Below are 12,885 nucleotides of genomic sequence, written 5' to 3'. Positions count from 1 at the left end.
CTTCTTTATCTTTTTGGCCTTAGTCTTTTAGTCTTTGCCACAGGTTCTAACTTTATCCTCTGTCCTCAGGCTTTGCTGTCTGCCACTACTGCTCGTACCCGCACCCAAGCCACCATCGAACAGGCCCGGGCAAAGGCTATCGAGAGGCACCAGGTGAAGGCAGCCGAGGAACTTTCGGCTGTAGAGGCCAGGCAGGCAAAGGAGTTGGAGGCGCTGGCTCAGCAAAGGGATGCCGCGGTGACAAAGCTATCAGAGGTTGAAGCTACGAAGGCAGCTATAATAAAGCAGAGGGAGGAGTATCAAGATGCCAGCCGCACCCAGTTTCACGAAGTCAAGAGACTGGAAGAGGATCATAAGTCCAAGGACCAGGCCATTGCTACTCTTGAGGGCAAAGTAAAGCAGCTGGAGCTTGACAACTCCAAGAATCTGGACAGATATAAGAGGACGACGCTCCGATGTTTTTATAATTTCTGGAAACACAATCAGGGTGCCGACTTCAGCTATCTTTCAGAAGATGTCAGGACTGCTGAGCTGGCTCGCTGCACTGCTCAACTAGCTGAAGAGGAGGCAAGAGCAAGGATCCCTGCCTCTCCAAGCCTTGCTGGTGTAGAAGAAGAAAGAGCCGTTGAGGATGTGACCAATCAAAATGCTGATAAAGACCCTCCTGCTCCCAATGCCTCTTGAGCTTTTTTATTATTTTTCCTTTCTTTTGATTATACGACCCACGGGTCGTGATGTAAAGACAATGCCTTTTTTGAATTTGCTGCACGGGCAGTAAACCTTTTCTTTTATTTGAACAGCTACATCCAAGCAATGATGCTTGTGGTGTAAAAGATTACATCATGATGCTATAACATTTTCATTTATTATAACATTTGTCCGTATGACCGAACTTAGCATAGTACTTTGGCTTGATTTAACAAAATATAAATTTTGAAAAATACTCTAAGTACCTTAGCATGCTTTCACTCATTTTGTTCATGTGTTTACATACCTCATGGTACACTTTGCTATCGATGTGCCTTATATGCCCCCCAAGTGATCGAGGAGCTTTAGGTCCTTGGTCACTTGCCTTGACCACGACCTTTTCGAACATTTCTGCTCGGGTGAAAAAGTAATACTTGTAATACACCAAAACAACACACGTAATGAACAAATACTTGTAAATATAAATTCACAAAGGCTGTCAAGAATGACTAGCTGCGCACAGTCCCTTATAATCTCATATTAATAATGGACTAAACATGTCTTTACGAGTGATTCTAAAATAGAATCTTACATATACGAGCGATTAGCCATACAACGTGGCTAACCCTCTTTGCAAAACTTGTAAAAAGTAAAATTAATACAAGCCAGTCCTTTAAAAAGGATTGTTCACTGATAGTACTTGCGCAGGTGTCTCCATTCCAATAACGTGGAACGAGATCTCCGTTTAAGCGTGCAAGTTTGTAGGTGCCCAGATGAAGGACTTCTTCAATCTGGTAAGGTCCTTCCCAATTAGGTCTGAGTACTCCAGCAGTGGGGTCGCGGGTGTTTAAGAAAACTCGTCGTAGCACCAAGTCTCCGACGTTGAATTTTCTTTCTTTAACTTTGGAGTTAAAGTACCGGGCGACTTTTTGCTGGTACGCAACAACTCGGAGTTGGGCTTTCTCCCGTATCTCGTCAATCGAGTCTAGGGATTCCATCATTAGTTGGCTATTCTGGTCTTGGTCGTATGTTAATCGTCGATGTGAGGGGGGATCTAATTCGACAGGCAACATCGCCTCATATCAGTAGGCTAAGGAAAATGGGGTATGTCCTGTCGTTGTTCGGTGAGACGTTCTATACGACCAGAGGACTTCAGGTAGCTGCTCTGGCCACGCTCCCTTAGCTTCTTCGAGTCTCTTCTTTAGGGAATCTTTAAGAGTTTTATTCACGGCTTCGACCTGCCCATTCTCTTGGGGGTGTGCAACTGAAGAAAAGCTTTTGATAACTCCATGTCTTTCGCAGAAATTGGTGAATAAGTCGCTGTCAAATTGGGTTCCGTTGTCTAAAACTATCTTTCTAGGCAAGCCATACTGACAGATAATGTTCTTGATAACAAAGTCAAGAACTTTCTTGGTGGTGATGGTAGCGAGCGGTTCAGCTTCAGCCCATTTGGTGAAGTAATCGACTGCTACAACTGCGTACTTTACTCCGCCTTTCCCTGTAGGTAGGGATCCAATCAAATCTATCCCCCATACTGCAAAAGGCCACAGACTTTGCATCTGTTTTAATTCGTTTGGAGCTACTCGTGGAATCTTGGAGAACCTTTGACATTTATCGCATCTTCGTACAAACTCCATCGAATCCTCGTTCACAGTTGGCCAGAAGTAGCCTTGCCTTAGAATCTTCTTTGCCAAACTCTGCCCCCCAGCGTGATCTCCAAAGAAGCCATCATGCACCTCTTTCACGAGTTCCTTAGCTTTTTCTGGTGCAACGCATCTGAGTAGTGGCAAGGAATATCCTCTTCGGTACATAACACCATCGACTAGTATGTACCTAGCAGCTCGCCTTTATAGAGTTCTGGCTTTGTTTCTATCTGTTGGTAGCGTACCGTCTATCAGATACTCCAAATAAGGTGCAATCCATGTATCCTCCATTCGAATCTCCATACTGGATTCGACTGTTTGTATGCTTGGCTTACTCAGTCTTTCTACTGGCACAATGTTCAAAGTGTCAGCATCCTTCGCACTCGCGAGTTTGGCTAAGGCATCTGCGTTTGAATTCTGATCCCACGAAATTTGCAGAAGGGTGTACTCCATGAATTGGGCTAGCAAGTCTTTTGTTTTATTCAAGTAGGCCACCATTTTTAAGCCTCGCGCTTGGTATTCTCCTAGAACTTGATTCACCACCAGCTGTGAATCACTGTAAATATCAAGCGTCTTTATGCTCATGTCTTTCGCCATCCTCAATCTAGCGAGGAGTGCTTCGTATTCGGCTTCATTATTTGACGCGGTGAAGTCGAACCTAATAGCGCAGTGAAATCGATGCCCTTCCGGCATTATCAATATCACTCCCGCTCCTGCGTGGGATTCGTTAGACGACCCGTCCGTGAATAATTTCCATGAAGGGGCTTTCTCTTGAGGCTCAGGCGCACTAGGCTGTTTGCACTGCTCGCTGTCTGGGAGTTCGGTGAACTCTGCAATAAGGTCGGCCAAGACTTGTCCCTTGACTGCTGCTCGCGGTGAATAAGTTATATCGAACTGCCCCAGTTCGACTACCCATTTTAATAATCATCCAGCCGCCTCTGGTTTTTGGAGGACTTGCCGAAGGGGCTGGTCAGTTAGAACTGTAATAGGATGGGCTTGAAAGTAGGGGTGTAACTTTCTAGAGGCCAGAATTAGGCAATATGCTAACCTCTCGATTGGTGGATATCTCAATTCTGCCCCGATCAATCTCTTGCTGACATAATAGGCTGCCTTTTGTACGCCTTTTTCCTCTCGCACTAGTACTGCGCTAGCAACAACTTCAGTAATCGCCAGGTAATTAAACAAAGTTTCTCCTTCGATCGGCTTTGATAAGATGGGAGGTTGTGCCATATGGGCTTTCAAGGCTTGGAATGCTTGCTCGCAGTCTCCTGTCCATTCAAACTTCTTATTTCCCCTAAGTAGATTGAATAAAGGGACGCACTTGTCTGTTGATTTCGAAATAAATCTACTTAGGGCTGCGATTCTCCCGGTTAAACTTTGTACATCTTTGATCCTTTCTAGCGACTTCATATCGATCAGGGCTTTTATCTTGTTGGGGTTGGCCTCGATTCCTCTTGAATTTACAATAAACCCCAAAAACTTCCCTGATCCAACTCCAAAGGAACATTTAAGGGGATTTAACTTCATTTGGTATTTGTTCAATACATCAAAGCACTTTTGTAAATCCCTTACATGTCCTTCTCCCTTTTTAGACTTTACCAGCATGTCGTCCACATATACCTCCATGTTTACTCCGATCAGCTCCTTAAACATGTGGTTGACTAGCCGTTGGTAAGTCGCACCTGCGTTTTTCAGTCCGAAGGGCATTACTTTGTAACAGTATATGCCCGTATCGGTCCGAAAGCTGGTGTGATCCTCGTCGGGGGGATGCATGCTAATCTGGTTATAGCCCGAATACGCATCCATGAACGAGAGGATCTCGTGTCCTGCAGTAGCATCGACCAGCTGGTCGATTCTTGGGAGTGGGAAGCAGTCCTTTGGGCAAGCTTTATTGAGGTCTGTAAAATCCACGCAGGTTCGCCATTTGTCATTTGGCTTGGGAACCAGCACTGGATTGGAGACCCATGATGGATAAAATGCCACCTTGATGAACCCATTCTCCTTTAACCTTTCAACTTCTTCTTTTAAGGCTCTCGATCTATCCTTATCGAGCAGCCTTCTCTTTTGTTGCACGGGTGAAAAGTTCTTGTCTATATTCAGGACATGGCTGATGACTGCAGGATCTATCCCAGCCATGTCTTTATGCGACCAGGCGAAAACCCCCTGGTTCTTTCGCAAAAATTCCACCAGTGCGTGCTTCGTGGCAGGCTCTAAGTTTTTCCCAACCTTCACGACTCTGGTCGGGTCTCTTTCGTCGAGTCGGACCTCCTCAAGGTCCTCGACGGGTCCAACGTTTTCTTCAAAATCCCCAAAGCGAGGATCTAAGTCTCTATCCTCACTTTGGGCAACACCCTATTTGGTGACTTCATCACCGGATTGGGCTTGTGTATCAACTGTCATCTGCAACCTATCGGAGGTAGTGCTCTTCGGCGTTCCATTCTTCGCCTTTGTGATTGAGGCATTGTAGCACTCCCTGGCTTCTCTCTGGTTCCCTAACACGCATCCTTCCCCCGCATCTGTTGGGAACTTCATGGCCAAGTGCCACATAGAGATGACGGCCCGTAGATCAACCAATATAGGCCTTCCAATGATGGCATTGTACGCCGAAGGACAATCGACCACTACAAAAGTGGCGAGTAATGTCCTTGTTGCAGGAGCTGTACCCGTTGTCATTGGTAATTTAATCAATCCGACGGGGGCGAGTCCTTCTCCAGAGAAGCCGTATATCATTTGGTTGCAGGGCTCCAAGTCCTTAACAGACAATTTCATGCGTTCCAGTGTAGACTTATACAGGATATTGACTGAACTTCCTGTATCGACCAGCACTCTCTTTACCATCATGTTGGCCATCTGGATGTCCACGACCAGCAGATCGGAATGTGGGAAATGGACATGTTGGGCATCGCTGTCAGAGAAGGTTATTTCACCTTCCTCTGCCCGAGCCTTTTTTGGTGCACGATCCTCCACAGTCATCATCTCGATGTCCTGGTCGTGGCGCAGAGTCTGAGCATATCGTTCCCTGGCCTTTCCGCTATTTCCCGCGAGGTGCGGGCCTCCATAGATGGTTAAGAGTGTGCCAGTCACGGGGGTAGGCTGTAAGGGTGGCGAGCGTTGGTGCGTGGGCGCCTGCTCATTGCTACCCGGAGCTTCTCGTTGGGAATTTCCCGAGGCCCGTATGTATCTTCTCAAGTGTCCTTGTCTAATAAGGAACTCGATTTCGTCTTTCAACTGGTTGCATTCATTGGTGTCATGTCTGTAGTCGTTATGATAACGACAGAACTTGGTAGTGTCTCTCTACGAAATATCCTTTCGAATGGGGACAGGTTTTTTGTAAGGCACACTAGAACTTGTGGCCTGATAAACCTCTCCCCGAGACTCAACGAGGGCAGTGTAGTTAGTGAACCGAGGTTCATAACGATTACCCTTGGCTCGTTTATTGTCGGAGGTGGAAGGCTCGTTATACAGACGTTTTCCACCATTCTTGCCATTGTCGTTGCCGTTCCCGTTGCCTTTGCCGTTGCCATTAGGTTTGGAACCATTGGCGGCTTTGGCGGGTTCGGAAGCCTTCTTATCCTTGCTTGAGGGTTTTCCATCTTCGGCAATGGCTTCTTCGAGCAGCCCGGTCCAAAATTCCTGGGTAGTTCTCACTCCTTCCTTTCGGATACTTTTCCATAGGGGAGAACGATGTTTAACCCCTGCCGTTATGGCCATCATTTTGCCTTCGTCCCCCACCGTTTTTGCTCCATCCGCCGCTCGCATAAAGCACTGGATGTAGTCCTTCACTGATTCTCCATCCTGCTGGCGAATTTCAACCAGCTGGTTTGCTTCGGTCGGATGCACAGGACCTGCATAGAACTGTCCGTAAAACTCCCTTACGAACATTTCCCAGGAAACTATGCTTGTGGGAGGGAACTTAAAAAACCATTCCTGCGCGGCTTCAGAAAGTGTTGCAGGGAAGATCCTGCACCGAGCGTCTTCAGACACTTTCTGAATGTCCATTTGTATCTCAAATTTATTGACATGAGATACTAGGTCTCCTTACCCGTCAAAATTTGGAAGTGTAGGCATTTTGAACTTGCTTGGAGTTTCTGCATTAGCTATCCTCTGTACAAAAGGAGTGTCTTTCCTCCTATCGTGGTCGATATACGATGTCCTTCCCCCGACCAGCTGTTGCACTGCTTGGTTGAGGGCGTCTATTTGGGCCTGTACAGTGGTAGGAATCGCTGTGGCCTCTGTTGCTGGGGGGACGTTCTCGCCATGCCGCTCGCGGCGATCGTTGAGTATGTCATGCAAATCTTCGTCTCTTCTCCGCTGCTCACTACCCCCGAGCCGGTTGAAGACATTATTTTGCTTGGGCTGCCCCCCAGCGTCCCGTCTATTGGGCTGGTCATCTTGAGGTACCTGGCTCCTGCCTTTACCTCTTTCTTCATTCCTTCAGCCAGCGTTTCCCTTGCCTGAGTCAGCCTCATTATATCCATGGCCATCTCTGAACCTTGATTGGCTATGGTAGGATTGATTGTTCCCTCGATTTCCGTCCCTGGCAGAAACGTCCCGAACGTTAGAGGGCAGCCTACGCTGGTCGTGTTGTCCCCGAGCATTATCATGTAGTGGGGAACCCCGGACCGCAGAGCCTAACTTTGAGTCCCTCCTGTTACCAGGGGGATACTAACCTCTGTTCGGTAGGTTTGGCTCATCGCCCCTACGGTGTCTAGGACTACGAGGCTGATGCTCGGCCCTATTCTGCCTCTATTGCGGGGGATTGCCGCGACCAGCTTGGGATGGTGGCTGCGCCTCAGGGGCCAGCGGGACATCGTCATGGGGCACCTGAGGCTGGTCGGGCCTTTGTGGACTCGAAGGCTGGATCGGTGGGCTGGGATTAGGACCCCTTTGGGGTGGCCCATTGACAGGTTGGCCAGGCTGCGAAACAGGTGCGGCCTGATTCCTTGCCAGTTGCAAGGCTGCCTCAAGGGCTGCCATGGCTTCGCTCTGGCGACGGTCCATCTCCGCTTGCCTTTCGCTTAATTCCGCGCGCTACCGTTCAATCTCCTGCTGCTGCCGCGCCACAACTTTGGCAGCAGTCTCTTGACTGGCTTTCAGACTAGCCAGCTCTTCCTGCAACGCCCCCAGGGTACTCTTCAGCGTTGTATCATCCATCTCTTCCTCGTCAAAGTCCAGATGTGGCTCATCCTCCGCCACGCTCGCAGGGGGAGGAGGAGGTGGGTTTCATGGCGCAGCAGCGGCCGCCTGTCCAGCTTTCCTTCCAGTTTTCGCCATTAGTTTTCTCAGCAATGATAAATCAAGCTCTCAATGAAAGCATCAGAATGTTGACCCAGATTTTGGTCAACTGACACGGAGTCGGAATATGCTTGATGTGAATGAATATGTTGACAAGAATCAAATGACGAAAAGTAATAAGAACACGATATTTTATAGTGGTTCGGCCCCAGGATTTGGTAATGACCTACGTCCACTTAGACTGTTATTGATATAAGAATCAAAGGAGTGATCAAAGAACAAGGGTTCAATGAGTTTCACTAACCTCTGAAGAACAATACAATATTCCAAGGAGAATTACTCTAATCTCAAATAATTCCAAAGCCTAAAAAAAATTCCCTTCCTTGAGCTCTCTTTTTCTATTTATAGGCTCAAGGGGGATTACATAAGATCGTTGCAGATATTCTCTCCTGAATAATCGGATACTCAGGAGATTGTGTGAGTTAAATTCGGGATTTACAAAGATCTTCACAGTAATGTTACTTCGCATGCAGAACCATCGACCAGACTGGTCGCAGGTAAGACTGGGCTGCTTACTGCTTCTAATGCGTCCTCTGGTCGATACCGTAGGAGAGCTCTTCCAGGTGTTAGCCACGTGTCCAGGGATCACTTGCCACGTCATCAATGCCAATTTTTTGGACAACAATTACCATCAGTCAATCCTCTATCGATGACTTACTAATGAGCTGGGTGTAAATTTACCGCTTTACCCCTCATTATTAATTTATCCTTAACTCCCACTAAGTCCCTCATAAATGATAAATCTGTGAACTTGATCACATATATGAGTGCTCAATCATTTAACCATTTGGACTAAGCTATTAAGGAGGTCATCTTTTTAGAAGCTATAGATTTAATATCTATGATACATACTCTCATTCAATTACACTAATGAACCTCTATGATGTAAGTGCAGACAATGTCGTAGGGTAAGCTTTTAATGAACAAATCAAAATATTCACATAATATAATTAATAGAAATATTATCACTCAGAATTAAGATCAACTTGACCTATGATCAATGTTATGACTCTGATTAGAATCGATAATAACGATACTTATTTATCTATAAATAATCAGTGTCAGTCCTAGTCCAATTGAACAAAATACATTCGATCTTATCTACTTAACGGATATCATGGACAAGACATCATACCTAGTGTATTAGTAGATCATACCGTAGATTAACCAAATAGTGAAAATCATGTGCACTATTTTTTTTTATCTCAGGACTAATTCTTTTAAACATATAATTACATTTATAGTCCACTGTGTAGGATCTCATTTATATAAGTCTGTATGCATACTCCCTATTGCACAAAATAACATACAATAGAAAACATAAATACATGCATAGAAGTGATTTTCATACAGAGATTCGTAAATACAACAATAAAACCATTAGAGTTCTTATGAGATGCATAGCGAAACAATGACTACACCATTTGGTTTCCCTAACCTTATGTCCTTGTTGAATGCTAGGTATTGCAAGGAATCCAAACTGCTTTGAAACAAGACCACAGTCTTCCAAGTCTTTCTCTAAAACAACCTAGTGTTTGTGTGGGAAAGTCTCAACACATGAGAAGAGAATTCCTAGAGAGAAAACTAAGAGAGAGTGGGCGGATAGGTATAGAATATTAGTAGTGAATTTTTACCTCGTCAAATTCATCTTACATAATGCATTCTATAACACTAGTATATATAAGCAATTAGCTAGGACATAAAATAGGTTTTAGTTACCAATTTTGTTTTAATTATTTAACAATTATAATTAATTAAATACTTGTCAAAATCACCCAATTATAATTTTGACCTTTATTTAATTTATTTTATTAATATTAATATCAATTTATCAATATTAACAAAATTGTCCCAAGTGGCTACAATACTCTCTTTTTGAGACTTTGCAATAAAAATCTCAAAGTTTCTTCTATTTCTTTTCTCACAAAATATCAATAAATAATTTAACATTATTTCTTTTCATTTACCTAGTCATTGTGACATTTTTATAATTAATAATTAAATTAATTATTCAAGACTACTAGGTTCATTTTGATAAGAGATGACATGGGGATCATGGATCCATGAACTCAAGCTCCAATAAGTTACCATGAGTTTATATATAATACATAATCTCACTACCTTATTAATTCCTCTCGACTCCACTATAGACTTAGAATTGCACACTTGAATTCATAGAACGTTTTACACCAAATGTAAATACGTTATCCATTGGTATAATCATAACCATCATTCAATCCTCTATGGATGATCTACTAATTAGATAGGTGAAAATTACCATTTTACCCTCATTGGTATTTTATCCTTAACTCCCACTAAGTTCCTTGTAAATGATATTTCTGTAAAATTAATTACAAAAATGAGTACTCTATCATTTAACACTTAAACCAAGCTATAAGATTTCACTTCTTAAATAGAAGCTATAGATTTCATATCTATGATAAATACTCCCACTCAATTATACTATCAAATCTCCAATATGTAAGTATGAGCTACTCCGTAGGGTAAGCTGGTAATGAACAAATCAAAAGAATTGAATAATACAATTAGAAGATTATTATTCACTCAGAATTAAGATTGAATTGACATATGGTCAACGTTGTGATATGATTAGATTAGATAATAACGTTACTTACTTATCTTGTCATTAATCAATATCGGTCCAGTCCAATGTAACAAAATACATCCGATCTTATCTTCTTGGTCAATGTCTTGGATATGACATCATGCCATATGTGTAAGAAAAACTTATCGTAGATTACCCAATTAGTAAAAATCCAGTGCCTGATTTAATCTTAGAACAAAATTCTTTTGAACATATAATTACAATTATAATCCACTGTGACCGAGTCACTATAATTGTAACTATACATATGTTTGGGATTTTATAAATGTTTGTATTAATAATAGTTAATCATGTAATAAAACATGTAAACAACACAATTCGCTTGAACAAAATGATTTCTACTACTTTATTGATAATGAACGAATTACATAAGAAATGTGCTTTTATAAGGGCATAAAACCCAACAAACTCCCTCTTGCACTTTTAAAACAAATATGACATTTCTCTCAAACCCATTCCCTCTATATGCTTTAGAAAAGTTGTCTCTCCCATTGTCTTTGTGAAGGGATCCGCTAGATTGTCCTTAGATGCAATCTTCATGACCTTCACTTCTCCCCTTGCCACAAATTCTCTGATGACGTGATACTTCCTCTCTATATGCTTCGCTCTTTTGTGGTTCCGAGGTTCTTTAAAATTGGCTATCACCCTATTGTTGTCACAATACAAAATGAGGGGCTTATCCATTTCTCGAATAACACCAAGATCTATATAAAACATCCTCAGCTGCCTCAGAAGCAGCTATGTACTCAACCTCCATGGTAGAATCTGAGAACGTGGATTGCTTTATGCTTCTCCATATCACAGCTCCACCCCCAAGAACAAATATCATTCTATACGTTGACTTCTTGTCATCGACATCAGTCTGAAAATTAGATACGGTGTAGCCTAACGACTTCAGAACTCCACCCGAGTAGACTAGCATATAATCCCTAGTTTGTCGAAGATATTTCACTATGTGCTTTACTGCTATCCAATGTTCTCTTTTGGGGTTCGACTGGTATCTGCTCACAACTCCCACTGCATGACAGATGTCCGATCTAGTGTAAAACAAAGCATACATTAGACTTCCAACTGCAAATGCATAAGGAATCCTTCTCATATCATCTTCCTTTTTAGGAGTCTGTGGAGACTACTTTTTAGAAAGATGGATTCCATGTTGGGACGATAAACGTCCTTTCTTTGAATCTTTCATTGAAAAACGCTCAAGCACCTTATATTGTAAATTGCTTGAGATAGAGCCAAAGTTTTGTTTTTTCTATCCCTCAAAGTTTGGATACCAAGAACATAACGTGCTTCACCACTTCTACAATCTGGACATCAGTCATCGTCCACGAGAGGTTGGTTCCGCTTAAACTGACTTACCACATGTTCATAAGTCGGTTTACAGAGAACTGACCTATCATGTATAACAAAGGTAAGCATGGGAGGTTGGTTACGCAGGAACCGACCTCCCATGCTTAAAGATGTCATAGTAGGTTGGTTCCTGCAAAACCGATCTGCCATGTCCTACATTTCTATCATGGTAGGTCGGTACTATATGAACCGACTTATTATGTCACATTTTTATTTATTTTACATTATTTGAATTTTAAAATACAATAATTTATTTAGTAGTGTATGAAATAAATGTAAAATTTTTATATTTATTAATCTACATTATAATGTTTTGAAATATAAATAGATAAATCAAATAAATCAATTATTTATAATATAAAAAATAATTATATTTTATAATTAAAAAAATATTTTAATTGAATAGTATTTATAATTTAAAATAAAAAAACTTTATAAATATTTTAATGTATTTAATTAATATTTTTTTTAAATGACATGGTAGGTCAGTTCTATGGACTGACCTATTATGTAATTATAAAAATATATTGTTAAAGATAGTCTCATTTGTTTTTGTATTATTTGAATTTTAAAATATATTACTTTATTAAACAATACATATATATAATTGATTTGTGAATGCAATAAGTATAAAAAATATATACTTATTAATATTACATATATTATAATTTTTGAAATATTAATTAATTAATTATTCGCATTTAAAAAAAATTAATTTAGTTTTTAATAAGAAAATATTTTAATTTATAAATGACATATTTATAAATATTAGAAAAAAATAAACTAAATAAGTTGGAGATTTATAATTTTAAAATAAAATATCAACATATTAAAGTTATATATTTTTTAATTTTAACATCATAAGTCGGTTCTAGAACAGACATATCACGCTGTATCATTGGTCGATTGCTAATGGTCTGACTTACCATGATAAAATTATATATTTTTAGTTTTAAAAGCATAAGTCGGTTCTAGAAATGACTTATGATGCTACATCATATGTCGGTTTCTATTGGACTAACATACCATGTTAAAATTAAGGTGGAAAAAAAAGCACAAATAAAATTAAGTATCCCGCGCATACTCTTCTTCTTCACTGTACACCCCTGCAAATTTTTTTTCTTCTCGTCTTCTTCATTCCACCAGCAACCCAAACTGCAGTGACTCTCCCTCCTCAACTCTGGTCACTCAGCTTCACCAGCATACCTTTCGGCAGCAGCTCCTTCCGTTGTTCACCAGCGGTCTCCGGTTGTGGCAGCATCTCTCACTGCATTGTTCACC

At 41.5% G+C, this 12,885-nt stretch overlaps 1 protein-coding gene across 1 annotated transcript; it reads right to left on the bottom strand.

Moving 5' to 3' along the window:
• Nucleotides 1-10,927: 10,927 nt before the first annotated feature.
• On the bottom strand, nt 10,928-11,311 carry LOC133800072 (secreted RxLR effector protein 161-like). Its single transcript, XM_062238048.1, has one exon. It carries the CDS (start codon nt 11,309-11,311, stop codon nt 10,928-10,930), a length of 384 nt encoding a protein of 127 aa, XP_062094032.1.
• Nucleotides 11,312-12,885: the final 1,574 nt, after the last annotated feature.

This window comes from Humulus lupulus, chromosome 9 (genome assembly GCF_963169125.1).
Source record: "Humulus lupulus chromosome 9, drHumLupu1.1, whole genome shotgun sequence".
Lineage (NCBI taxonomy): Eukaryota > Viridiplantae > Streptophyta > Magnoliopsida > Rosales > Cannabaceae > Humulus > Humulus lupulus.
The sequence above is the reverse complement of the archived record's forward strand: the minus strand, read 5'-3'. Positions and strand labels throughout refer to the sequence as shown.

Excerpts from the sequence above, each read along its gene's own strand:
- LOC133800072 (XM_062238048.1), bottom strand. The coding sequence starts at position 11,311 with ATGTATGCTTTGTTTTACACTAGATCGGACATCTGTCATGCAGTGGGA.